Source organism: Salvelinus sp. IW2-2015, linkage group LG19 (assembly GCF_002910315.2).
Source record: "Salvelinus sp. IW2-2015 linkage group LG19, ASM291031v2, whole genome shotgun sequence".
Lineage (NCBI taxonomy): Eukaryota > Metazoa > Chordata > Actinopteri > Salmoniformes > Salmonidae > Salvelinus > Salvelinus sp. IW2-2015.
The window spans coordinates 20,696,847-20,723,042 of NC_036859.1; the positions used below are offsets into that span (position 1 = coordinate 20,696,847).

Here is a 26,196-nt window from a genome sequence, read left to right on the forward strand (position 1 = left end):
AAAATAGGTGAAGTGAACTGGCAAAAGAGTTGAGTCCTCATTCATAAGCAAGGGCAGTGTGAATAAAAAGAGAACTGAGTTATTTCGCTTTTTTTACCCCAGACTTCACTTTAAAGAGGACTTAGATCGGTTGTTCTAAAGATGACTATATGTGAAAACACCTTAACCTTAAAACGTTGTACATGTAATTGTAGCCCACATAAGAAATTAAGTGGTGTTTTTGGTCAAACAGTAACATTATACTATGCTATTATATCGCATCGGCAGCATTACACCCCTGTATAGCAGTAGCCTATGTGTCGGTCTGCAAGAGGGTGAGAAACTCCTCATTAAATAGATTTTTTATCTTTATTTACACGGTTTTGGTTGCACTTCCTTTCAGAACACACTATCACAATAATTGTAATTCTACATTTCAAAGGAAAAAACAATATCTCACTTGGGATTGAAACTTGCTACAAACAGTGAATAGTACCAGGAGACAGGCTGGCTACACTGCTAATGATCCAGTTGACATTTCTTGCATGTTTAAGTAACTTTGAATAGCAGATCGTGCCATTTGACTTCTCTTAAGGACGCTTCCATGAACAAGTGTTGGATCATGTCCAACTATGTCAACGATTTTAATAAGCTGGAGAAGTTAGTATATGGCTTAATGTGCCAGGTTATGAAATGAAAACAGCTAACATGTAGCTTTTGATCACGTGCAACTATGTCACGATTTTAGTTGGCTGATGCTAAACTTAAACTAAAACTTAAACTGTTTCTAATGTTCTCAAGTATGGCCCCACTATTTGTAATCTACTGGCACTGCCATTTCCTGTTGAGGCGATAACTGTAGATTCTCCACAGTGCGCTGGGGCATGGACCAGAGAGGGGTTTTGAAGAGCCAGTCTGTGGGCCTGGGGGTAGGGATCAGTAGGGGTGTGCTCTGACTTCAGACTGTCCATTCAACATTGTAATATATTAGCCTGGCTCTGCCAGAGCCTGTGGTGGGCATCCTAATTAGAAAGACATTGATGCGTTTCAAATAGCACCCTATTCCTTATATAGTGCAGTACTTTTGACCAGGGCCAAATAGGGCTCTGGTGATAAGTAGTGCACTATATAGGGAATATGTTGCCATTTGGGACTCCACTATTGGGTAAGCTAGCTGGAAGGGAATTGTTATATCAACTGGGTTATGTGTATTATCGATCTGCTACATGATCATTGAGTACAAGTGTGACTGTTGAACCAATAAAACAATAAATGTTTACTTTGTTTTAGATGGATTTATTTTACAAGTTATCCAGTCAGGGTCACTGTGAGGCTTGCCTCCTATCTCTGCATTCACCTCACATGTCACACTTCTAACATATTCTCAGATAACACTAGGTAACATATTTTCAGATAACACTAGGTAACATATTTTCAGATAACACTAGGTAACATATTCTCAGATAACACTAGGTAACATATTCTCAGATAACACTAGGTAACATATTTTCAGATAACACTAAGTAACATTCTCAGATAACACTAGGTAACATATTCTCACATAACACTAGGTAACATATTCTCACATAACACTAGGTAACATATTTTTATTTGTTATTCAACCTTTATTTAACTAGGCAAGTCAGTTAAGAACAGATTCTTATTTACAATGACGGCCTACCCCCAGGGACGGGGGCCTRGGATTAAAAATAAAAAAAATTATACAGTATAAATATAGGACAAAACACCCATCACAACAAGAGAGACAACACAAATCTATATAAAGAGAGACCTAAGACCACAACATAGCAAGGCAGCAACACATGACAACACAGCATGGTAGCAACACAACATAGTAGCAACAYAAAATGGTAGCAGCTCTAAACATGGTATAAACATTATCGGACACAGACAACAACACAAAGGGCAAGAAGGTAGAGAMAACAATACATCACACAAAGCAGCCACAATTGTCAGTAAGAGTGTCCATGATTGAGTCTTTGAATGAAGAGATTGAGATAAAACTGTCCAGTTTGAGTGTTTGTTGCAGCTTGTTCTAGTCGCTTGCTGCAGCGAACTGAAAAGAGGAGTGACCCAAGGATGTGTGTGCTTTGGGGACCTTTAACAGAATGTGACCGGCAGAACGGGTGTTGTATGTGGAGGATGAGGGCTGCAGTAGATATCTCAGATGGGGGGAGTGAGGCCTAAGAGGGTTTTATAAATAAGCATCAACCGTTGGGTCTTGCGACAGGTAGAGATGACCAGTTTACACGAGTATAGAGTGCAGTGATGTGTCCTATGAGGAGCATTGGTGGCAAATCTGATGGCCGAATGGTCAAGAACATCTAGCCGCTCGAGAGCACCCTTGCCTGACAATCTATAAATTATGTCTCCGTAATCTTTCATGGGTAGGATGGTCATCTGAATCAGGGTTAGTTTGGCAGCTGGGGTGAAAGAGGAGCGATTACCATAGAGGAAACCAAGTCTAGATTTAACTTTAGCCTGCAGCTTTGATATGTACTGAGAGAAGGACCTGTCTCTTATACACATCTAGATGTGTATAAGAGACAGCCCTTGGTGACAGGTAGTGGCTGAGACAGCAGATTTTCTGACTTTATACAATGCACTCTTTGAGAGAGGTAGTTAGCAAACCAGCCCAAAGACCCCTCAGAGACACCAATACCCATTAGCCTGCCCACAAGAATGGAATGGTCTGCCGTGTCAAAAGCATGGCCAAGTCAATGAAAATAGCAGCACAATATTGCTTAGGATCAAGGGCAATGGTGACATCATTGAGGACCTTTAAGGTTGCAGTGACACATTCTTAACCTGAGCGGAAACCAGATTGCATATCCGAGAGAATACTATGGACATCAAGAAAGCCAGTCAGTTGAATGTTGACAAGTTTTTCCAACACTTTTGATAAACAGGGCAAAATAGAAATAGGCCTATAACAGTTAGGATCAGCTTGATCTCCCCATTTAAATAAAGGACGAACCGTGACTGCCTTCCAAGCAATGGGAACCTCCCCAGAAAGGAGAGACAGGTTAAAAAGGTTAGAGATAGGTTTGGCGATGATAGGGGCAGAAACCTTAAAGAAGARAGGGTATAAACCATCTGACCCAGATGTTTTTTTGGCGTCAAGTTTAAGGAGCTCCTTTAGCACCTCGGACTCAGTGACTGCCTGCAGGGAGAAACTTTGTAGCGGGCCAGAGGACAAAGAGGGGAAAGCATCGGGGATAGTCACATTAGAAGGGGTGGGAGATAAGGAAATGTTGAACGGGCAAGGAGGCATGGCTGAGTCAAATAGGAATCCTGACTTAATGAAGTGGTGATTAAAGAGCTCAGCCATGTGGTTCTTGTCATTAACAACCACATCATCAACATTAAGGGACATGGGCAGCTGTGAGGAGGAGGATTTATTCTCCAGGTCTTTAACCGTTTTCCAGAACTTCTTGGGGTTAGATCCACAGAGAGAGAACTGCTCCTTAAAGTAACTAACTTTGGCCTTACCTGATAGCCTGAGTGCACTTATTTCTCATTTGCCTGAACGATAGCCAGTCAGCCTGAGTATGCGTGTTCCGAGCCCCTGGTTCAAAGATCACGGTCGAACCAGGTGCTGAACCTGTTTTTAATACTCATTTCTTTAAGGGGGCATATTCTCAGATAACACTAGGTAACATATTTATTATTTTATTTAACTTTTATTTAACTAGTCAAGTCAGTTAAGAACAAATTCTTATTTAAAATGACGGCCTACCCCAGCCAAACCCACTGGGCCAATTGTGCGCCACCCTATGGGACTCCCAATCACGTCCAGATGTGATACAGCCTGGATTCGAACCAGGGACTGTAGAGATGCAGTGCCTTAGACCGCTGCACCAATCGGGAGCCCATATCTCAATTTTCTCAGGTAACACTACATTCCGTTGTTCTCGTACCTGTGTAGTAACAAAGTTATAACAAAAGTAACATTGTATTACCAGGTAGTTACATCTTGATTGTTTGGTGTGTGTATAATGATATATTAATCAAATACTTCAGAGAAAAGGTTAATGTGACAACAGGAATGTGTGTCTAGGTCACCAGAGGGAATCCTTCCTCCTCAAATATTAACAGAGTTACAAAGCTTGATACCCCTTTTTAAAACAAGTGATGCCCCTCTCTAAAACAATGGCTGTYAAAGCCCAGAGCSCCAGAGCTCAAACAACACACAGATGAGACTTCACCGGACATCACATAGAAGCTGTGATGAAGCCGCTGTCAGAGTGAGAAGYACATCCCTATGACCCTTTAGCCATTCTAACCGTCAGATAGTGACAGTGCTCAGGTGCCTTCCTCAACCACCCACCCAGTGCCTCACAAATGATGACATTTTCCTCTCATTACAACATTTCATAACCAACAACCCCAGTCTATGTGAATCAAAACAGCTTGATTTAGGGCAAGTGTAAAATAGTGCATAGTGTGGGATATCGGACATTTAAGTGGCTAAACTTAGTGGTAGCAGCTGTATAGATATAGGCACAGAAGGACATTTTGTCCAATGCAATAACAAACTTCATTATTAAAATGCTCTCAAAACATTAGCAAAGCATTGTCAAGCTATCTTTGTATCTTTAATTGTTACAGTGGTTGTGGAATATTAACTTATTTGCAAATGTTAATCAGCTTTGAAAGGCAGGAGAAGAGCAGTATCCTGTTAGAATGGCTCAGAGGGAAAATATGTGCTCCTGTCTAAAATACGTTGGAAAAACCCCTCATAAATATCGGTGATGAATTCGTAATTTTCACCTCAGCCTGTCCCTTTAATCGTGGACCAGCGCGTGACACCCAATCAGAAGCAGCTAAGGTCCGACAACTTCCAGAGGGAGAGATGCTCATCATGAGCGAGAGAAAGGGAGAGAGAGACCACTCCGTGTTCAGTGTGTCGGTCGCATACAACGGATTCACACAGGCGCACCTTGATTGAACTTTCTGCTACGTCAAACCGTGGTAAGTGTCAATGTGTTTTATTTAACTGTGGATGCTGAAATAGCGGTCGTGAAATATTGTCTTTTTGACTGTCTTTTACAATAGACGAGCACTTTAACGTGTTCAATTGTTCGGTAGACTGCGCTTCCTCCAGTTTGTTAAAAAATAGCTGATAACTTCAACAAAGTTGCTTTCATTTGATAATTTAGAATTAAACTATCTCATAACTTGGTCTAATTGATCTTATCAAGCTAAAACCTGAATGTTTTCTCGAAAATAAAAATGCACTAGCTTTGTGTCGAAAAAGCTGCATATTTWCATGTTCCCTGTATAGTCTGTCATGATACAATCAGACCCCTTAATTTAATCCGATTTAAAGTTATCTAAGTTATTTTTTATTGTTAGTGGCAGTTATGTCTTTAGTGATAGTGTTGTTTGGCACCAGTGGCGCAAGGTGTGGGTTCCTGTTTCATGTTACATGTCAGGGAATTATATCAAGGCTCCCTTGTAAAATATAATTGTTTTTTAGATTAAATGGATTATGATGGCCATGTTTGTTGAATGGTAATGGGAAGTCTCATGATATAGTAGACTACTGTAGGTTACTGTTTATAGTGGTATTGTATTAGTGGTAAAGCACTCATAGCCAACAGTGAAAACCTTTTGTATGCCCTATTAGAAATGCTTGGTGTGTACTGTTTTATTTATTGTTTAGACACTGGCGCTCTATTGCTGTGGACCTGGACATACTCTAATGTAGATGTGGGTGTTACCCTAAATCCAAGTCTAGTCTACCCGTTAGTCAGAGCTGAGGCAAGACACCTGTATCTTACCGTTCTCAGACGGCTATGTCCTATGTGCAGAGCATGCCCCAGGAGTTTGTGAATGATAAATTATGTAAAAAATGAAAATACAGGCAAAACATCGCCCTTTATTTTCCACAGCAATAATTAGAATCTATTTAACCCATGAATTCCAGGTGGTTGCCAAATAGCATTTTTAATGACTAAGATAAATAAATAATTGTGTTAAAGATCAATTAGCCTGTTCAAATTAGTCACACATTTTTGTGATGTGTATTCATGAATAAGAAAGTGTTTATTTTGGTAAAGCATGACTGATTATTAACACACCTTCTTGAGCACATAGTACTGCATAGCCGACTGTACCAAGACAGGCAATGGGTCTAAAACAATTTCTCTGAATGTTAGAAGCCTGAAATACTGAARTGCTGTTGTAAAAAGCTTGCAATACTATTGATTGATGATGATTATCTTATAAATGACCTGTTGTGTGGATGTTGTAAATATACCCAACATTCAACATTCTGAGTGTCTCCAGTACTATAGAAAGCCCAGCTCTACGCTAGTTTCCCACTACCCACCCAGGTCACTGTGACCTTTGGAACAAACTGCTTTCCACTGATTACTCCAGTAGACAAGATTGGTTATCCCACTGTCTTAAACCTAGATTAAAACAATTATGTGACCCTTCACTATAGGGAATTATGATTCATTTCTATGTCCACTATGTGAGGTGTTCCAATTGAGTCTCATTTGGAAAATCCACACATCTCTTTAATTGTGCCCTCATGTGGTCACAGAGGAACATGCACACAGGAATGGATGTTCCCATATGGGTATATTGATCACACAGTAATGTTTTCACACCTATGTGTCTCTTGGAATAGCCTTTTTCTTAACTACTTTCATCTTACATGTCTAAAAGTGTTATTGAGAGTGAGTGTGAATAGTACATGCCATCCACTGTATTCTCAGAAGACCTATTCTTTATTCACATCATCCGTCAGCAGTTTCATTTTACCACAACGTAATCCGAGTGCACTCACATTTGTCAAACAGTATAATCGAACTGAAATTATTTGAGGTCTGTATGTAAATGTAACTAGATTTGTAAATAGTGTTGTATGCTAATTAGCTTGTGTGTCACCTCATTTGACAATGGGCCATTGTCCCGTGTGTTTGTCCAGCTAGCGAGAGGTTGGAATGCATTGACTAGCACAGGTCTGTCATCAGTTACACAGGAACTTACATATAAAGGTGTTTGTGATATTTTTATTGATCAAACTCCTGAAATTTGGGATGACACCATGAATACTGGTCTTCTGAGAGAACAATGTACTATATCCAAGCCATTGAATAGCATAGGCAGAGCTATAATGAGTTACTGAATTGTTATATTCAAATTAACAATTACTTTTGACAACAAATCTGCTCTTCTGCCTGGAATAGAATAATTAAATTGTCTTTCGAAGACAACTTATGCCCCTTTTCAAACATTTTCATGCACTGTTTGACAGCCATGGCAATTATAGCTTACTTGAGAGGGAGCCTTATCAGCAGTCAGCATGTCTATAACAAGGCCTAATGTTGTCATTAAATCTCTCTTTGTTTTTTAACACTACTGTATCTGGAATAACAAGGACAAAAATAACAACTTACATTCCCATGATAATCTATCAATGGACTGAAAACACTACTGTACATTTAACACACAAAAAATACAATAAATATTCTTCAAAGATCAGTGAAGGCATGGTGAATGAATGTATTCTTTTCAGATAGGTTGGTGTACTACCAACTATGAAAACAAGCCGATCGATTTGTTATTGATTGAGAGCTGCAACCTCTAGTACAAGTGTTCTTTGCCACGGGCCTTATTTTGTATCATTGAAGGATTGGCTGTAAATGTGAGTTTGGTGTTTGAAATAGAGAGGAGCTCTTTCCCTGTTAAAGCTAATAGATTGTTTATTTCTTCCCAGTGCAGAATCCCCACCCTGAGGCTAACACGCACACTGGTGTCATACCCACACACAATCTCTTCTTTCCATTAGAAATGTTAGCTTTATTTGTTTGGTTAGTTCTCAGGCTTTGTCAAGCATAATTGAAGGTGAAATACTTCACAGAAAGAGATTTGAAAAGAGGGCATTGATGTAGGAACGCTAGTTTGAAACATAATTGCTCATGGACCCACTCGCTCTATTAGAACGGCAGCTARGTTTTCATAAACACTCTTTGTATCTGCCATTTCAATTATTGAATTTAAGAAGTATGGGAAAGAATGAGAATTTGTTGGTAAAAATGAAAAGCAACGTTTAAATGTTTATTTTGTGCGATAGTTTAACCCTTGTATCCATCAGCTGCAATGTGTTAACTGAGGCAATAGACGTATTTGCTCTCCTATTGACCATTTGCAAGACATTTAGCTGTGTATACAGTTAGGCCTAACATCAAGTAGTTTATTGACCAAACCTGTGGCATAACTCAAGATGGCCAGTGCTTCTTTCACATACATCTTAACCATGATGACACATGTTGACCTCTGGGGGTCATCCAGTGCTTGACCCTGCCCTCTTCCCACTGCACTGATTTCTCCAAGGGGATTCGTCTTAATGCTGCTCCCCCTTCTGACATGTGTGGGTGTTTACTGTTAACATGGAACAGGGAGTGGAAGGTCAAACATTTTAGACTTGAAATATTGAATATCTCTTCGGCCCAACTCCCAGACAAATTCTTCTCTTGCATGAGGACAGTAGGAGTTGGTTGAATATGGACAGTGGTTTTGAATTAGATATTATTATATAATTATTTTCCTATGGTTTTGGCAATTGCTAGCAGTCTCATGATTCCGTTATGGTTCATTAGAGAAGCTGGAACACGGCCATAGAACAAGCCTACTGGGCACAGACGTCAATTCAGTGTCTATTCCACGTTGGTTCAATGTAATTTGAAACAGTGAAACGACGTGGAAACAACGTTGATTCAACCACACACACACACACACACACACACACACACACACACACACACACACACACACACACACACACACACACACACACACACACACACACACACACACACACACACACACACACACACACACACAACACACACACACACACATAAACAGTAGCTCCACCAGACGCTGGCACATTTGCATTGTAATAGAGAGGCAGCCACATTCCAGTTCCTGGCCACAATGGCGGAGGAAAAGCTCTGACTTGAAGACTCCTGCTGGGTCTTTGCACAAGCGGACCATAAAGCTGCCGTTCTCACACTTTCTCCTCCTCCAAGGAGGAACCCAAACAGCCACCCACAACACACACTGGGAGACACTGGGTTACACAGGAAGCCCCATTGACGACGACGCCATAAATKAAAGACACACACAGGTTAAGAAGGTGTAATCTTCTTTAGTATCCAACACTAAAGCAATGAACCACTACACACGCATGGATGATTGAGGAAACAAAACAGCTTTGGGAGGTCTAAACAAGACAAACACACACAAATGTATTTATCTGGAAAACTGTTAGCCGACATCTATGTTTGGGTGGAATGTATTTGTCCTCAAAATGCAATCATGTAAGAAGAACTTCTGTAGGTGCAATGGTGTGGAACTGACATGTGTCCCGCCATTCAAACAATGATGGAAACAGGACCAATACATACAGAATCAGAGGTGGCACAATGTAATGAGCATTGCCTCCAAATCACATCATGCCTCTTTTCTGGTTACGTAATTAAGAGGTCCCATCTGGTATGAGCATGACAGCGACCGACGCTCCTTGACAGTAATTGTGTTGGTGCACATGGCAGTTCCATTCAGGAAAACGCACACACTCAACATCTATTATCTCCTCTTGTTAAGATTAGTGCACACATTTTGCTGGGGAGATTATAGTGGGAGTGGGGAGGGACTGGGACCCTTGTAAGTGATGGGAGATGAGAGGGGGAGATGGGAGCAGGGATTAGCACCCATGTTTTGTGACAGTCTTCTCTACTCAGAGAATGCACTATAATAGTTGTACAAGCTCAAATCAGACTGCTCAATGCAAATAGGTTGTTTTTTTTCCTGAAGGGAGGATTGCTATATTGAGTAAGATATGTCAGGTTATCATTCATCATTTGATTTCACTCATTGTTTTGTTTTCAACGGTACAAAACAAAGAAATAAGAGATGTTACATGAGAGGAGGAAATCTTTATCACTTAGAGCAGACAAGTCAAAGAGTGTTGCAAGCAGAGCCAAGCAAAGTGATAGATAATATGGCATCATGAAGTCTATAGTCTAGACAGACTCCCCTCCCTAAACAGACAGATCAATAGGTATTGATGGCCTACTGGTCCCTGGGGAATGACAGTCAGCTGCTTGGCTGCCTATCGCTCCGAGTGCTGGCAACCTGATAGCAGCCCCCCTCCTAACATCCACCACCCAAATGCAATTTACCTTCCAGACATAMATTTTTTTATAGGGAAGTTGGATACTGTGGAATAGATATAGAAAAACATGTTTTTCTGGCCTTGGGTGCATTTAGTGTGCTTCTATTATTTTATATCAGCCTTAGCTGCTGTACCATACCAAATTCATACGCTTTTGTAATACAGTACACATTAAAACTGTTCCAAAAGTTAGTCAACAGCTGATAGTTCCACCTCCATGACTTATTCATTAGCAGTCTGCAGACAGTGTGCGTGTTTCTGTGACACAGGAACACCCATTAGGTGCCTTTATAAGGCTGCTCTGCCCTGTTGTTGTAGCAGTCCTTTCACCTGTTGACCGCCTACCCCCTCTCCCTCCTCACACACAGGCAGCCCAGGGCTGACATTCTCCTTTCTTCACCTCTAATTGCTCCTGTGGGACTCATTAGGCCCACTGTGGCTGTGGCTGAGGCAGTGGCTGAGGCAGTCTCATCAGGCTCGCTGAGGCAGTGTCTGAGGCAGTCTCATCAGGCTCGCTGAGACAGTGTCTGAGGCAGTCTCATCAGGCTCGCTGAGACAGTGTCTGAGGCAGTCTCATCAGGCTCGCTGTGACAGTGGCTGAGGCAGTGTCTGAGGCAGTCTCATCAGGCTCGCTGAGACAGTGGCTGAGGCAGTCTCATCAGGCTCGCTGTGACAGTGGCTGAGGGAGTGGCTGAGGTAGTCTCATCAGGCTCGCTGTGGCTGAGGCTAAGGCAGTAGCTGAGGCTGTCTGCAGGGTGGCAGAACAGAAGGGATGAGCTGCTGCGCTGGGTTCTCACCCCCACCACATGACACAATCTTAAGCCCAGCTCTTCACTCCTGTCACCCCCACAAGTGTTGCTAGTCTATTGGTCCTCGCTCTCCACCCGCCTCCCCGCTGACTCCCCACAGCCTGTCAGACCCCCTCTAACCCCCCTACCCCGCACTACTCTTCAACACCCTACGGCACAGCCCTCCTCCCCTTTAAATCTCCCTGCCATGAAATGCAAGGCTATAAAGGCAGCAGGGAGAGAACGAGTGTCGTGTCACCTGAAGGTCATACTAGATGGTCTAGTAGGTTTGTATTGCAGTGACATGAGATGGCATGTTGTCCAAAATAGAAGATAGATTTTTCCCCTGTGTGTTTGTATTATGTCTGTATTAGTCTGTATTATGAATGTAATACTAATCTATATGGTAATGTATATTGGATGCATTTAGATAGATATTGTATGTATCACATCCAGAATACAGACTCTGAAATAAATATGATGTGTTATTAATATAATGATTATTCAGCTTAATGTTTAATAATATTGAGCAGCCTTTGGATGGTTTTAATGTGTTATTGTATTAACGTACAGAGGTAGGCTCCAGTGAATCTTAACCACTGGCTTGTTCATTCATCTCACACAAGTTGATATTCAGGCTGCACTGCATGGACCCTTGTCTCTCAGCAGGACCTGTCAATGCATTAACAGACATTTTGTAGTGGGAATGTATGGGAAGCTGTGTGTCTGTGTCCTCTGATATAGTATGTAAAAAAACACTCTAGATCCAGGTGACTTCCCCCAGTGAGAGACTCTCAGGGGATTTAACAGGTCAGAAAGCTGAGGCAAATGGCTCCCGGCTGGGCTGGGGCCTTGACTAATGTGCTTCACTAGGCTAGTCCCACTACTCTACTTTGCAGTTTTCTAGGCCTCACTTCCACACTGATATACACAGGGATTAATCCCATCAACTGAACATATAGTAAGAACCCCCAGCCCACGGTCCCCAGTACCCTAGCACACAATTACAACCCCCTGGGGTCCTTTTAACCAGACTGATTCTGACAGCAAATCAATACACTTTAGTATCTGTTGGTACCTTATTCAATTAGTCTAATTCATAAAGCAGGCATAATGGTCCTAATGGAAGAGAGGTTGAAAGGTTGAATGGCAGCAGTAGAAAAGCAACGACATGATTGCAGGAGTTAATCCGCCMATCTTAATTATGTATTTTAACTGATTCGTGGCCTCTGCATCCGTCCCTGTCACCGTCAGTGAAGCAGTGTTGACCCTTAGCTTTCTATGCTGATGAGTAGGCACACATTTAATACCAGCACCGACACTGTAGATCACACGTCGTAGAGGGGAAACAGAAATGCACTGAATAGAAAATACATCTGCACTACCCTCCCCTTTCCACTGCAATCACGTTGGCAATTTCCTTGATAAGTAGAAAAGGGGCCGAGGCATGGCTTGACGAGTGAAGTCGCTGACGATTGCTGGAGATGATGTTGGTAGCAGGATGCTTCTGTCTGTGTGTGGTTTATATTTCATCTGGTCAGCGTGGCATGTTATTAGGTTGTATAACACCAATGCAGATAGTGTTCACAGTAGATACAGAAAAGGACATTACCATAAGTGACATATTGGCTCTGTAAGTGTTCTGTTCTCTAAAATAGAGCAGTTCATGTGGATGTGGACTATCGATTAATTGATTAGTGTGCAAACCCCTTTTAGTCTTTTCTGTGTTAAAGGCTTATTGAAATCAAAGGCATTCCAGTTTTTTCAATTAAGGTTTTCAATAGCATTATTCAATTGTCTGTTTGTTTTTCTGTTAGATTTTATTGTCTGTTAGATTTTCTATTTCTACTTTGCACATTCTTCCACTGCAAATCTACCATTCCAGTGTTTTACTTGCTATATTGTATTTACTTCACCACCATGGCCTTTTTTTGCCTTTACCTCCCTTATGTCACTTCATTTGCTCACATTGTATATAGACTTATTTTTCTACTGTATTATTTACTCCATGTTTTACTCCATGTGTAACTCTGTGTTGTGTCGAACTGCTTTGCTTTATCTTGGCCAGGTCGCAATTGTAAATGAGAACTTGTTCTCAACTTGCCTACCTGGTTAAATAAAGGTGAACAAAAAAAATAAAAAATAAAAAATGATACCCCCTACTTTTCAAAATGGATGGAAATTGGAGGGAAAAAAACGCAATGGGAAACAAAATGATCTCCAGAGTGAAAATATGTCCCTATAATTGTTTCTCATCTTCCCCTCCGCAAGGTTTCTCCACAGGCATCAAGGAAGAGGACTATGAGGGTGAAGCCCAGCTCCCTTAAAGGACGTAAAAACCAGCGCAGATAGAGGATTGGCGTTCTGTGCAAATACCACAATTCCACCATGAGGACTTGCTTGCTGACCATTATATGGGCGTGCTTGTCCCTTTATGTGAACTCCACGTCTATTAGCAGAAAGACTGTGTTAGAGATGGGAGGAGAGGAGGACAGCGATGGAGCAAAGGGAGGGAAGATACTGAAACGTTTCAAACGAGGATGGATGTGGAACCAGTTCTTTCTACAGGAAGAGTACACTGGGAGTGATAAGCAGTACATTGGCAAGGTATGTCCATTAGCCTCCTTTTGTTTAATTGTTGCCATGCACTTCAGTGTGTGGGGAAAACTCCACTGTCTGCAACTGTTGAATTCCGGCCTTGACACAAAGATAATATGAATATTGAGAAATCTTCCAGAGCATCAAATGCCAATTAGGCTTGGGCGGTATACCGTATATAACGTATACTGGGGTATTTTGAAATACCGGCGGTAAGATTTTCAAAACCGTACAAAAGAATTCAATTTATTTGACATTTTTGGGGGGTTGGGGGGTGCTACACCGCTGTGCTACACCAGCGTGCTACACCGCTGCTTATAACTATAAGTAATGATAACACTTTATTTGGATAGTCCATCTGTAGATGCTCTACAGACTATCAGTAACATTTTAATTAACTATCTACTTACCCCTTACCCTAACTTTAGTTGCTAATCAACAGATCGTTTTTTGATAGTATGACCACCCGTAGAGCATCTAGAGATGGAAAATCCAGACTATCCACATAAAGTTTGACCAAGTTAACTATCTATGCTCAGGGCTCCTGCTATGCATTTGGTTTGCTAACTTGCTAGATAAGTGGCTAGATTGCAAGATCAAGCTTCTTGGTTACAGCAGAGACAATCAATCGCCTCCTGGATCAAGATCCCTGCTGCCTACATTTGTTTTGTGCGTAAAAAAACAACATATTAATATAGCACCCCTTGTGTGCACTACCGGTAATACCATATACCCCGGTATGGTACAGGAACAGTATGAAAATCTGGAGACCACCCAACCCTAATATCAATGTCTCTGGCCAGATAAACCTAAGACAATATCCCCCCACGAGGATTGGGATATTCTGATGTACAAAAACAGCATGCATTGCCACCTTTACCTCAGATCTCAGAAGACAATAGATAGAGCCATGAATCAGAAGTAGTATTGTGGAGTAGCTAGATGTGGAGATGCCTGCAGCACTGCAGGGGGCCTGTTTTAGGAGGCTAGAGATAGAAGAAATACTGGAGCTACTGAGGCCATGTTGTACCCTGTTGTACCCTGTAACCCTCCAGGCTCTTACAGCGAGACCCAGCTTCACAGAGCATGCAGGGAGATGATCAAGGATGGAGAGAAAAAAGGGCAAACGCAGAGTGGGAGAGAAAGTTATTCTGGAGCCACCACCACTAGTCTTGCATTAGGTTACTCTGTGGAGCCCTGGGGAGTGGAGCAACGCTGTGTGGTGGATTATTTCCATATGCATTGTAGAAAATGATTCACCTTGTCAGGTCCCTCTTTTTTTTCACCAAGCCTGGCTCTGTGCTGCCATGCATATAATAAGATGTTATCTGTCACATGTGATGTTGACTGTTCTGTCCTCTCTGATGGAACTGAACAGCCTTGTTGTGTGTTATAGATGTTCAGGCTAAGACCGCGCGTGAGTCACCATAAAAATGTACCTTTATAATAAAGCATTCCATGCATTATCACATTTCCAGACTTGTAAGTAAGATATCTTACTATTACTAAAGTGATGAGTAAATTGGATAGTCATAATTTAGGATAATAATATAACTCAATCACTGTTCGCAAAAAAGACTGTTCGATGCAGTGCATAGTGGAGTAGGCCTAGGCTACAGTGCATTTGGAAAGTATTCAGACCCCTTGACTTTTTCCATAGTTTGTTACATTACAGCCTTATTCTAAAATGGATTAAATACACATTTTTCCTCATCAATCTACACATAATACCGCATAACGACAAAGAAATAACAGGTCCACCTGTGGTAAATTCAATTGATTGGACAAGATTTGTAAAGGCACACACCTGTCTAGATAAGGTCCCACAGTTGACAGTGCATGTCAGAGCAAAAATCAAGCAATGAGGTCGAAGAAATTGTCCATAGAGCTCCGAGACAGGATTCTTTCGAGGCACAGATCTGGGGAAGGGTACCAAAAATGTCTGTAGCATTGAAGGTCCCTAAGAAGACTGTGGCCTCCATCATTCTTAAATGGAAGAAGTTTGGAACCACCAAGACTCTTCCTAGCGCTGGCCACCGGGCCAAACTGAGCAATCGTGGGAGAAGGGCCATGGTCAGGGAGGTGACCAAGAACCCGATGGTCACTCTGACAGAGCTCCAGAGTTCTAGATGGACAACCATATCTGCAGTACTCCACCAATCAGGCCTTTATGGTAGAGTGGCCAGACGAAAGCCATTCCTCAGTAAAAGACACATGACAGCCCGCTTGGAGTTTGCCAAAAGGCACCAAAATTCTCTGGTCTGATGAATCCAAGATTGAACTCTTTAGCCTGAATGCCAAGTGTCACATCTGGAGGAAACCTTGCACCATCCCTACAGTGACGATTGGTGGTGGCAGCATCATGCAGTGGGGATGTTTTTCAGCGGCAGGGACTTGGAGACTAGTCAGGATCGAGGGAAAGAGGAACGGAGCAAAGTACAGAGAGATCCTTAACGAAAACCTGCTCCAGAGCGCTAAGGACCTCAGACTGGGGCGAAGGTTCACCTTCCAACAGGACAACGACCCTAAGTATACAGGCAAGACAAGGCATGAATGGCTTCAGGACAAGTCTCTGAATGTCCTTGAGTGGCCCAGCCAGAGCCCGGACCTGAAAATAGCTGTGCAGTGACGCTCCCCATCCAACATGACAGAGCTCGAGAGGATCTGCAGTGAAGAATGGGAGAAACTCCCCCAATTTTTTATTTATTTAAACCTTTATTTAACCAGGTAGGCAAGTTGAGAACAAGTTCCCATTTACAATTGCGACCTGGCCAAGATAAAGCAAAGCAGTTCGACACGTACAACAACACAAAGTTACACATGGAGTAAAACAAACATACAGTCAATAATACAGTAGAAAAATAAGTCTATATACAATGTGAGCAAATGAGGTGAGATAAGGGAGGTAAAGGCAAAAAAAAGGCCATGGTGGCGAAGTAAATACAATATAGCAAGTAAAACACTGGAATGGTAGATTTGCAGTGGAAGAATGTGCAAAGTAGAGATAGAAATAATGGGGTGCAAAGGAGCAAAATAAATAAATAAATAAATTCCCAAAGATTGGGAATCTCAGACGACACGAAAGAGAGGTTGAACAGGCTAGTAATAGGGGTTGCAACAATTTCGGCAGATAATTTTAGAAAGAAAGGGTCCAGATTGTCTAGCCCGGCTAATTTGTAGGGGTCCAGAATTTGCAGCTCTTTCAGAACATCAGCTGACTGGATTTGGGAGAAGGAGAAATGGGGAAGGCTTGGGCGAGTTTGTCACGTTTGTCATAGTGAGGAGACCAAAGYGCAGCGTGATGTGAATACATACTTTTAATGTAAGACGAATAAACACGAAGAACACTAAACAGACTAACAAAATAACAAAACGAACGTGAACGCCATAAACAATGAGTGCAGACATGCAACTTCACATAGACAATAACCCACAAACCAAACTGGAAAATGGCAACCTAAATAGGATCACCAATCAGAGACAACGATAAACAGCTGCCTCTGATTGGGAACCAATCTAGGCCACCATATACCTGCATATGTCTAGACTAGACACACACACCTAGACATACAAAAAACACTAAACAAGACAAAAACACACATACCACCCTCGTCACACCCTGACCTAACCAAAATAATAAAGAAAACAAAGAATACTAAGGTCAGGGCGTGACAGTACCCCCCCCCCCCAAAGGTGCGGACTCCGGCCGCAAAAACCTGACTCTAAAGGGGAGGGTCCGGGTGGGCCTTTTTCATGGCGGTGGCTCGGGTGCGGGACGTGGACCCCGCTCCACCTCAGTCTTGGCCCACTTAGGTGGTGCCTCTGGAGCGGGGACCCTCGCAGCGGGCCCCGGACTGAAGACCATCGTAGAGGGCGCCACTGGACGGAAGGGCGCCTCTAGACTGAGGAGCGGCTCTGGCTGCTCCGGACAGGAGGGCGACTCCGGCAGCTCCGGACAGGAGGGCGACTCTGGCAGGGAGCGTTTGACAGTGATGAGTGGAGGTCGTTTGACCGCTGACCCATTACGGATGCAGGCAATGAGGCAGTGATTGCTGAGATCTTGGTTGAAAACAGCAGAGGTGTATTTAGAGGGCAAGTTGGTTAGGATGATATCTATGAGGGTGCCTGTGTTTACGGCTTTGGGGTGGTACTTGGTAGGTTCATTGATAATTTGCGTGAGATTGAGGGCATCAAGCTTAGATTGTAGGATGGCTGTGGTGTTAAGCATGTTCCAGTTTAGGTCGCCTAGCAGCACGAGCTCTGAAGATAGATGGGGGGCAATCAGTTCACATATGGTGTCCAGAGCACAGCTGGGGGCAGAGGGTGGTCTATAGCAGGCGGCAACGGTGAGAGACTTGTTTTTAGAGAGGTGGATTTTTAAAAGTAGAAGTTCAAATTGCATGGGTACAGACCTGGATAGTAGGACAGAACTCTGCAGGCTATCTTTGCAGTAGATTGCAACACCGCCCCCTTTGGCCGTTCTATCTTGTCTGAAAATGTTGTAGTTAGGAATGGAGATTTCAGAATTTTTGGTGGTCTTCCTAAGGCAGGATTCAGACACTGCTAGGACATCCGGGTTGGCAGAGTGTGCTAAAGCAGTGAATAAAACAAACTTAGGAAGGAGGCTTCTAATGTTAACATGCATGAAACCAAGGCTATTATGGTTACAGAAGTCATCAAAAGAGAGCGCCTGGGGAATAGGAGTGGAGCTAGGCACTGCAGGGCCTGGATTCACCTCTACATCACCAGAGGAACAGAGGAGGAGTAGGATAAGGGTACGGCTAAAAGCTATGAGAATTGGTTGTCTAGAATTTACGGAACAGAGTAAAAGGAGATTTCTGGGGGCGATAAAATAGCTTCAAGGTATAATGTACAGACAAAGGTATGGTAGGATGTGAATACAGTGGAGGTAAACCTAGGTATTGCGTGATGATGAGAGAGATATTGTCTCTAGAAACATCATTGAAACCAGGTGATGTCATCGCATGTGTCGGTGGTGGAACTGAAAGGTTGGATAAGGTATAATGAGCAGGGCTAGAGGCTCTACAGTGAAATAAGCCAATAAACACTAACCAGAACAGCAATGGACAAGGCATATTGACATTAAGGACAGGCATGCTTAGTCGAGTGATCATAAGGGTCCAGTGAGTAGTGAGGTTGGTTGGGGTAACGGCGATTCAGACAGCTAGCCGGGCCATCGGTAGCAAGCTAGCATAGGATGGAGGTCTGTTTTTAGCCACCTCGTGCGTTTCCGATGGTAGATTAGTGGGGTTCCGTGTGGTAGAGGGGATCAATCCAATTGGCAAAATAGATATAGTTATAGTGACCCAAGAAAAATTGTCCGATAGACCTATTCAGATAGCAGCCGATAAGACAGCTAACGATTAGCGGGCCGCAGATGGGAGTTCAGGTAACATCGCGACGAAGGGGCCAGTTGGATAACTCCCTCGGGCAGATAACGTCGGTAGTCCAGTCGTGAAGGCCCGGTGGGCCAAGCTTGTAGCATCATACCCAAGAAGACTTGAGGCTGTGATCGCTGCCAAAGATGCTTTAACAAAGTACTGAGTAAAGGGTCTGAATACTTATGTAAATGTGATATTTAAGTTTTGTAGTCTTTATAAATTTGCCAACGTTTCTAAAAACCTATTTTTGCTTTGTCATTATGGGGTATTGAGTGTAGATTGATGAGGGGGGAAAAACGATTTAATCAATTTTAGAATAAGGTAACGTAACAAAATGTGGAAAAAGTCAAGGAGTCTGAATACTTTCCAAATGCACAGTATATCAGAGACCTTGGTGTCAGTATTGACTCTCTATCAAAATAAAGGTTAAATCAAATGTATATGACTGGAGACATTAGCAAAATCTTTTTAATTACAGGGTAGCCTGTACTCTGCTGAAACTGACAAGCAGATCAATAAAAACGACGTTGTCTGCAACTATCTCATAGGCTTACGGAAAGGAGAGACATAAATAAAATATGATCTAACCTGGAGAAGGAAATTATTGTCCAAGAACAAACTTTAAAATGGCAATGACCCAATAATAAAGACAGTGAATATGCGCAATCACCGGGGATATGGCCAATGCTCCGCGTGTGCCAATAAGATAGGCTACCGTTCGTTCAATTAAGTTTAGAGTCTTTTCCTTGTCTTCTCTTTGCAGCAATAGGCATTTGGTTTCCAAACTATGTTTTCCTGCAATTGTATTTTGAAATGTTGCGATATGCCTGGCTGGGCCTCTCTTTCACTGATATTCGCAATTCAACAATCATCTAGTGTATTTCGTATTTGCCGTGTGCGCTGCCCTAATTGCGGGCCCTTCCTCTGATTCTCCAAATCATGCTTTATGGTGTAGTAGCATATTTTGAATGAATCCATTTATTTCTGTATAGACAGGAGTAGCCTAATTAGGATATATCATGTGTTGGCATAGAAGCCATATATTATTATTTTTTTTTTTGGGGGGGGGGGTAGATCAGCTTTAATTAGATAGATTGTGGCTTCTATCAATGTATTTGTCTGCATAAATTCCAACCCCCCATATAGATTTTTAAATAATTATATTTAATATTTCTTTTTCTTCATTATTATTTTCCCATGACCCTACAATCCTCCCCTAATTGGAGTAAACTAATGGACAACAATACTTAGGCTTCGACTTCCAGTTTATACATACTAACATACATTTCACAGAATAGTATATTTAAAATGTGTTATCTTTGTTTGTTTTAGTCCAAACCTTCAGTTACCTCAACCCCTCCCATCTACAGTTGAAGTCGGAAGTTTACATACACCTTAGCCAAATACATTTAAACTCAGTTTCACAATTCCTGACATTTAATCCTAGTAAAAAGTCCTGTCTTAGGTCAGTTAGGATCACCACTTTATTTTAAGAATGTGAAATGTCAGAATAATAGTAGAGAGAATATTTATTTCAGCTTTTATTTCTTTCATCACATTCCCAGTGGTCAGAAGTTTACATACACTCAATTAGTATTTGGTAGCATTGCTTAAATGATTTAACTTGGGTCAAATGTTTTGGATAGCCTTCCACAAGCTTCCCACAATAAGTTGGGTGAATTTTGGCCCATTCCTCCTGACAGAGCTGGTGTAACTGAGTCGGTTTGTAGGCCTCCTTGCCGCACAGCTTTTTCAGTTCTGCCACAAATGTTCTATAGGATTGAGGTCAGGGCTTTTGTGTGGCCACTCCAATACCTTGACATTGTTGTCCATAAGCATTTTGCCACAACTTTGGAAGTATGCTTGGGGTCATTGTCCATTTGGAAGACCCATTTGCGACCAAGCCTTAACTTCCTGACTGATGTCTTGAAATATTGCTTCAATATCCACATAATTTTCCATCCTCATGATGCCATCTATTTGTGAAGTGCACCAGTCCCTCCTGCCAGAGGACCCACAACAATGATGCTGCCACCCCGTGCTTCACGGTTGGGATGGTGTTCTTTGGCTTGCAAGCGTCCCCCTTTTTCCTCCAAACATAACGATGGTCATTATGGCCAAACAGTTCTATTTTTGTTTCATCAGACCAGCGGACATTTCTCCAAGAAGTATGATCTTTGTCCCCATGTTCAGTTGCAAACTGTAGTCTGGCTTTTTTTCTTTGTCCCCATGTTCAGTTGCAAACTGTAGTCTGGCTTTTTTATGGAAAGCGGCCTTTCAGGTTATGTCGATATAGGACTCGTTTTACTGTGCATATAGATACTTTTGTACCTGTTTCCTCCAGCATCTTCACAAGGTCCGTTGCTGTTGTTCTGGGATTTAATTGCACATTTCGCACCAAAGTACGTTCATCTCTAGGAGACAGAACGCGTCTACTTCCTGAGCGGTATGACGGCTGCGTGGTCCCATGGCGTACTATTGTTTGTACAGATGAACGTGGTACCTTCAGGTGTTTGGAAATTGCTCCCAAGGATGAACCAGACTTGTGGAGGTCTACATTTTTTTCTGAGGTCTTGGCTGATTTCTTTTGATTTTCCCATGATGTCAAGCAAAGAGGCACTGAGTTTAAAGGTAGGCCTTGAAATACATCCACAGGTACACCTCCAATTGACTCAAATGATGTCAATTAGCCTATCAGAAGCTTCTAAAGCCATGACGTAATTTTCGTCATGAAAAATTACTTGTGTCATGCACAAAGTAGATGTCCTAACCGATTTTCCAAAACTATAGTTTGTTGACAAGAAATTTGTGGAGTGGTTAAAAAACTAGTTTTGTTGACTCCAACCTCCAATATCTGAAGACCATCCAGTTTTGATTTCTAGCTGCCATATATTTTCCACTGAGCTGTGAGGTTTCACAAAAGTTCTGAACCTTTCTATTTTTATAGTTTCTACAGATTGTAAATTAACCGTTGTGTGATGTTCATGTTTTTGTTATTCACCCAATGTTCACAGGTCTGATGGACCCACAATATTATTGGGTTTTTAAAACAATACAGCCATAACAATTTACGTAAAAATACCTAATATTTAATACTTAGATGTTGACTTATATCAATTACAAGACATATAGACAGCATACATGGTTCATATTTGCCATTTACCTCTGCTAGATCACATTTATCAATAAAAGCGCTATTATTTTTATTTGATAAAATGTGATTTTTGTAAACAAATTAATTATAATCAAGACATAGGTGGAATAAATCCTGTTTATCTTGAACAAATATACATGAAACAAGGTTTATCACTATTGATGTTTATTGCTTTTTACTGAACAAAGTGGAAGGACAAATTTGACAGTTCATACAGTATTTTATGGAAATGATCATTGAGCCCCATTGAAAACAAATTAAGGCTGGTCTACACACCACATGACAGAGTTTTACTGTGTGTGTGTTGCAAATGTATTTCTTGCACTTGATGCATGTGTACTGTGTCTTCCTGTCCTTCTTGGGTCCACACACATCGCAGCACTTCTTCTTGTTGCTACCGGCTGCAATCTAGAATGATGAAAACACTTAGTTCAGGAATTTTACTAGGAAGACAGTAGCATGCCTCAGTGCCTGATTTTGAACAGCCAGTTTAAACTTGTATGTTGTCGTGTAGCTTTTTGTTTTCAATGGGAGCTAATGATTATTTCCTAAAATCTTTGTATGAACTGTCCAATTTGTCCGTGGTCCACTTTTTAGTATAAAGCAATAAAATCAATAGTGATAAAACTTGTTCCATGTAATTATGGGTTCAGATAAACAGGATTTATTCACCTATGTCTTGATTTTATTGTTTTGTTTACAAAAATCACTTTTTATCAATAAATAATAGCGTTTTATTGATAAATGTGATCTAGCAGAGGTAATGGCAAATATGAACATGTATGCTGTCTATATGTCTTGTAATTGATATAAGTCAATCTAAGTATTAATATTAGGTATTTTTACGTAAATTGTTATGGCTGTATTGTTTTTAGAAACCATAATAGTTGTGGTCCTGAGACCTGTGAACATTGGGTGATGAAAACAACACTGAAATCAACACGGTTAATTAACATCTGTAGAAACTATAAACTAGATAGGTTAGAAACTTTTGTGAACATCACAAGCTCAGTGGAAATGTATATGGCAGATACGAAAAATAAAGTGGATGGTCTTCAGATATTGGAGGTTGGGTAGTAACAACTAGTTCTCTTTTAACCCATCCAACAATTTCTGTCAAAAACTATAGGTTGTTGGAAGAATCGGGGTTAGGACAATGAGTCTTTGTGATGAACAAGTAATTTTTTCATGAGTACAAATTTAAGTCAATGGCTTAGAAGTTCTGTGATAGGGCTAATATGACTCATTATGAGTCTTGGAGGTGTACTGTGGGATGTTTTCAAGGCTCTTTAAACTCAGTAGCCATCTTGATGCCTTGACATATGGGTAATAATTCAAGGGACAGAAATCAAAGACCAAAAATGTAAGTCCCACAAGTCTGGTTATCTTTTCGGGTAGGAATTTCAAACTGAAGGTATAGTTTTGTAAATAGAATAGTTACACATGGGACAGCCCGACCGTCATAGTCAGGAGTAGACGCGTTCTGTCTCCTAGAGATGACGTACTTTGGTGCGAAATGTGCAATTAAATCCCAGACAACAGCAACGGCTTTGTGAAATGCTGGAGGACAGGTACAAGTATCTATATGCACAGTAAAAGAGGTCTATATCGACATAACTTGAAGGCGCTTTCCATAAAAGCCAGACTACAGTTTGCAATGAACATGGGGACAAAGAAAAATATATCTTCACAGTTATTACAGATGTATCTTTTGTTTTGTTTTTGTAAAATTTTTTTATGAATTTATTAGAAAGTTAGAGATTAAGAACAAATGCTGGATGCTTTTCTATGCATTGACTTTGTATTCCAGCAACATGGCGGGAGCTTCATTATTCAGCTTGGTAGCGGGAGGCTTTTGGATGTTATGGAATGTAGATGGCGATGCACGCGATTAACTTCGGCCATCTTATGGCGACGTTATACCTAGACACTCCGGACATGCTCATTTTGATACATTATAATCCTTCCTCTTCCTCTCCAACCATCTCCAGCATCATCGAGCTCTATATCATAACGGTCTAAAAGAGTAGCTCTCGTTCTCTCTCCTCTTCCTCTTCACGCCCTCCTGTCCTCTTCCCTCTCTCCACATCCTCTCCTCTTGCTCTCTCCACATGCCTTCTTTCTTCTCTTTCTGGCTCCTCTTCGCCTTCCTGTCTTTCCTCTCTCCACATTCGCCCTCTGCCTGCTTTTCCTCTCTTCAATCCCTCTTCGCTTTCCTCTCTCCATTATCCCTCTCCTCTTCCTCTCAGTCATATCCGTCTCCTCTTCCTCTCTCGCTCTTCCTCTCTCCAGCACCTCTCTCTTCCTTCTCTCCACATCCCTGCCTCTTCTCTCTCCCATCCTTTCTCTCTTCTCTCTCCACATCCGTCTCCTCTTTCCCTCTCCTCTTCTCTTCGCAGCATCGCTCGCCTCTTCCTCTTCGCCTGCTACTCCAATCGCCTTCTGCTTCTTCTTCCACAACGCCCGTATCTCTTCGCTCTCTCCAGCACCGTTCCCTATTCCACTTTCCTCTCGTGCCACAATCCTCTCCCTCTTCTCTTCACATCTCTCCCTCTCCGCTCTCCTCTTCCTCTCTCCAATCCTCTCCTCTTCCTCTCTCCACATCGGCCTCTCCTCTGCTCTCTCAACAATAACTAGGCCTCTCTCTTCCTCTCTCCAATCTCTCCTCTTCCTCTCGTCCTCCAGCATTCCTTCCTCTCGCTCTTCCTCTTCCATAATCCCTCTCGTCTTCCTCTCTCCACATGCCTCTCCTCTTCCTCTCTCCAGCAGGCCTCTCTCTTTGCGCGCTCTTCCCACAGCTCTCCTACTTTCCTTCCTCTCTTCATCTCTCGCATCCATCTCTCTTCCTGCTCTCCTCTCCTCTCTCACATCCTCTGCCTCTTCCTCTCTTCACATCCTCTCGTCCTCTTCTCTCGCTACATGCGCCTCTCCTTCTTCTCCACATCTCTGCATGCTTCTCTCTCCCCAGGCCCTTCTCTTCCTCTTAACCCCAATCAGATGGCTAGAATATGAAAATACCGAGAGCACTGATAGCATGGCAGTTTACCTTGGTCGAATCCTGGAGTGTGTTGCTTTTCTTTAATGGAAAGGGGATGCCTCATGTGCTATCCAGCTCAAGATCCGCATGAAAACATATTAAATGCATGCTGATTGAGGAGAGGTGAAATCGCCGCTGTTAGGGTTAGTACGTCTGTCAGACGCGCCTGGTCAGTAAATCTATAACCACTAATATAAATAGCAACGTAGTAATAATTGTTCACAGGTCATGCTAGATTTCGCGCTCCGTCAAAAGGTTTAGAGTTAGATTTTAGGGTCTGAGGCTCAGACCACCATCCATCGCGCATCGCAGGTTTATTCTAGCAAACACCGGACCAGAGAGGAGAGAATCTATTGAACCAGACAAGACACGTCCTCCTCTCTGTGGAGAACTCAGCGTGATACGCCAGGGGAGGGGCAGAGGTAGACTCTATGAACCGAACACGGCACTTCCTCTTGTGAAGAGGAATATCTACCTCTCTGTGGAGACGCTCAGAGCTTGATAGCAGGGGAGAGACAAGTGGAGGATACCAAGGCTGGTTAAAAACAAGGGCGAGAGACATGGGCAGTCGCCGCGGCATCTCAGAGAGGCAAAAAGAAGAGGGGCTATTGACGGGACAATCTTAAGTACATAATAAGGAAAGAGAAATCTCCATCAAATCCGTCAGTTTAAACTAGAGATATGCAGTCGGTTTGTTTTTTTGGTGTGGGGCTGGCGTCTCAATTCGCACGCACTATAGTAGAAGATCTGCAGTTGTTTTTGGTGTTTTGGGCTGGGTCTCAATCCACCACTAGAGATATCAGGCTGCATCTGCAATCCCCACTAGAGGGATATCAGAGTTTCTTGGTGTGGGCTGCGTCTCAATCCCCACTAGAGTATCAGTTGTTTTTTTGGTGTGGGCTGCGTCTCAATCCAGCCACTAGAGATATCAGGGTTTCTTTGGTGTGGGCTGCGTCTCAATGCCACACTAAGATATCATGGGTTTATTGGTGTGGGGGCTGCGCGTCTCAAATCCACAT

The 26,196-nt window shown here is 42.2% G+C and overlaps 1 protein-coding gene across 1 annotated transcript in view; it reads left to right on the forward strand.

Moving 5' to 3' along the window:
* Window positions 1-4,885: 4,885 nt before the first annotated feature.
* Window positions 4,886-26,196, forward strand: part of LOC111979421 (cadherin-6) — a 38,365-nt gene continuing 17,054 nt past the window's right edge. Inside the window, exons 1-2 of the mRNA XM_024009948.2 lie at window positions 4,886-4,974; window positions 13,258-13,593. Of these exons, the coding sequence (XP_023865716.1) occupies window positions 13,375-13,593 (219 nt within the window). The 5' untranslated portion in view covers window positions 4,886-4,974; window positions 13,258-13,374. The remainder of the gene's footprint in view (window positions 4,975-13,257; window positions 13,594-26,196) is intronic.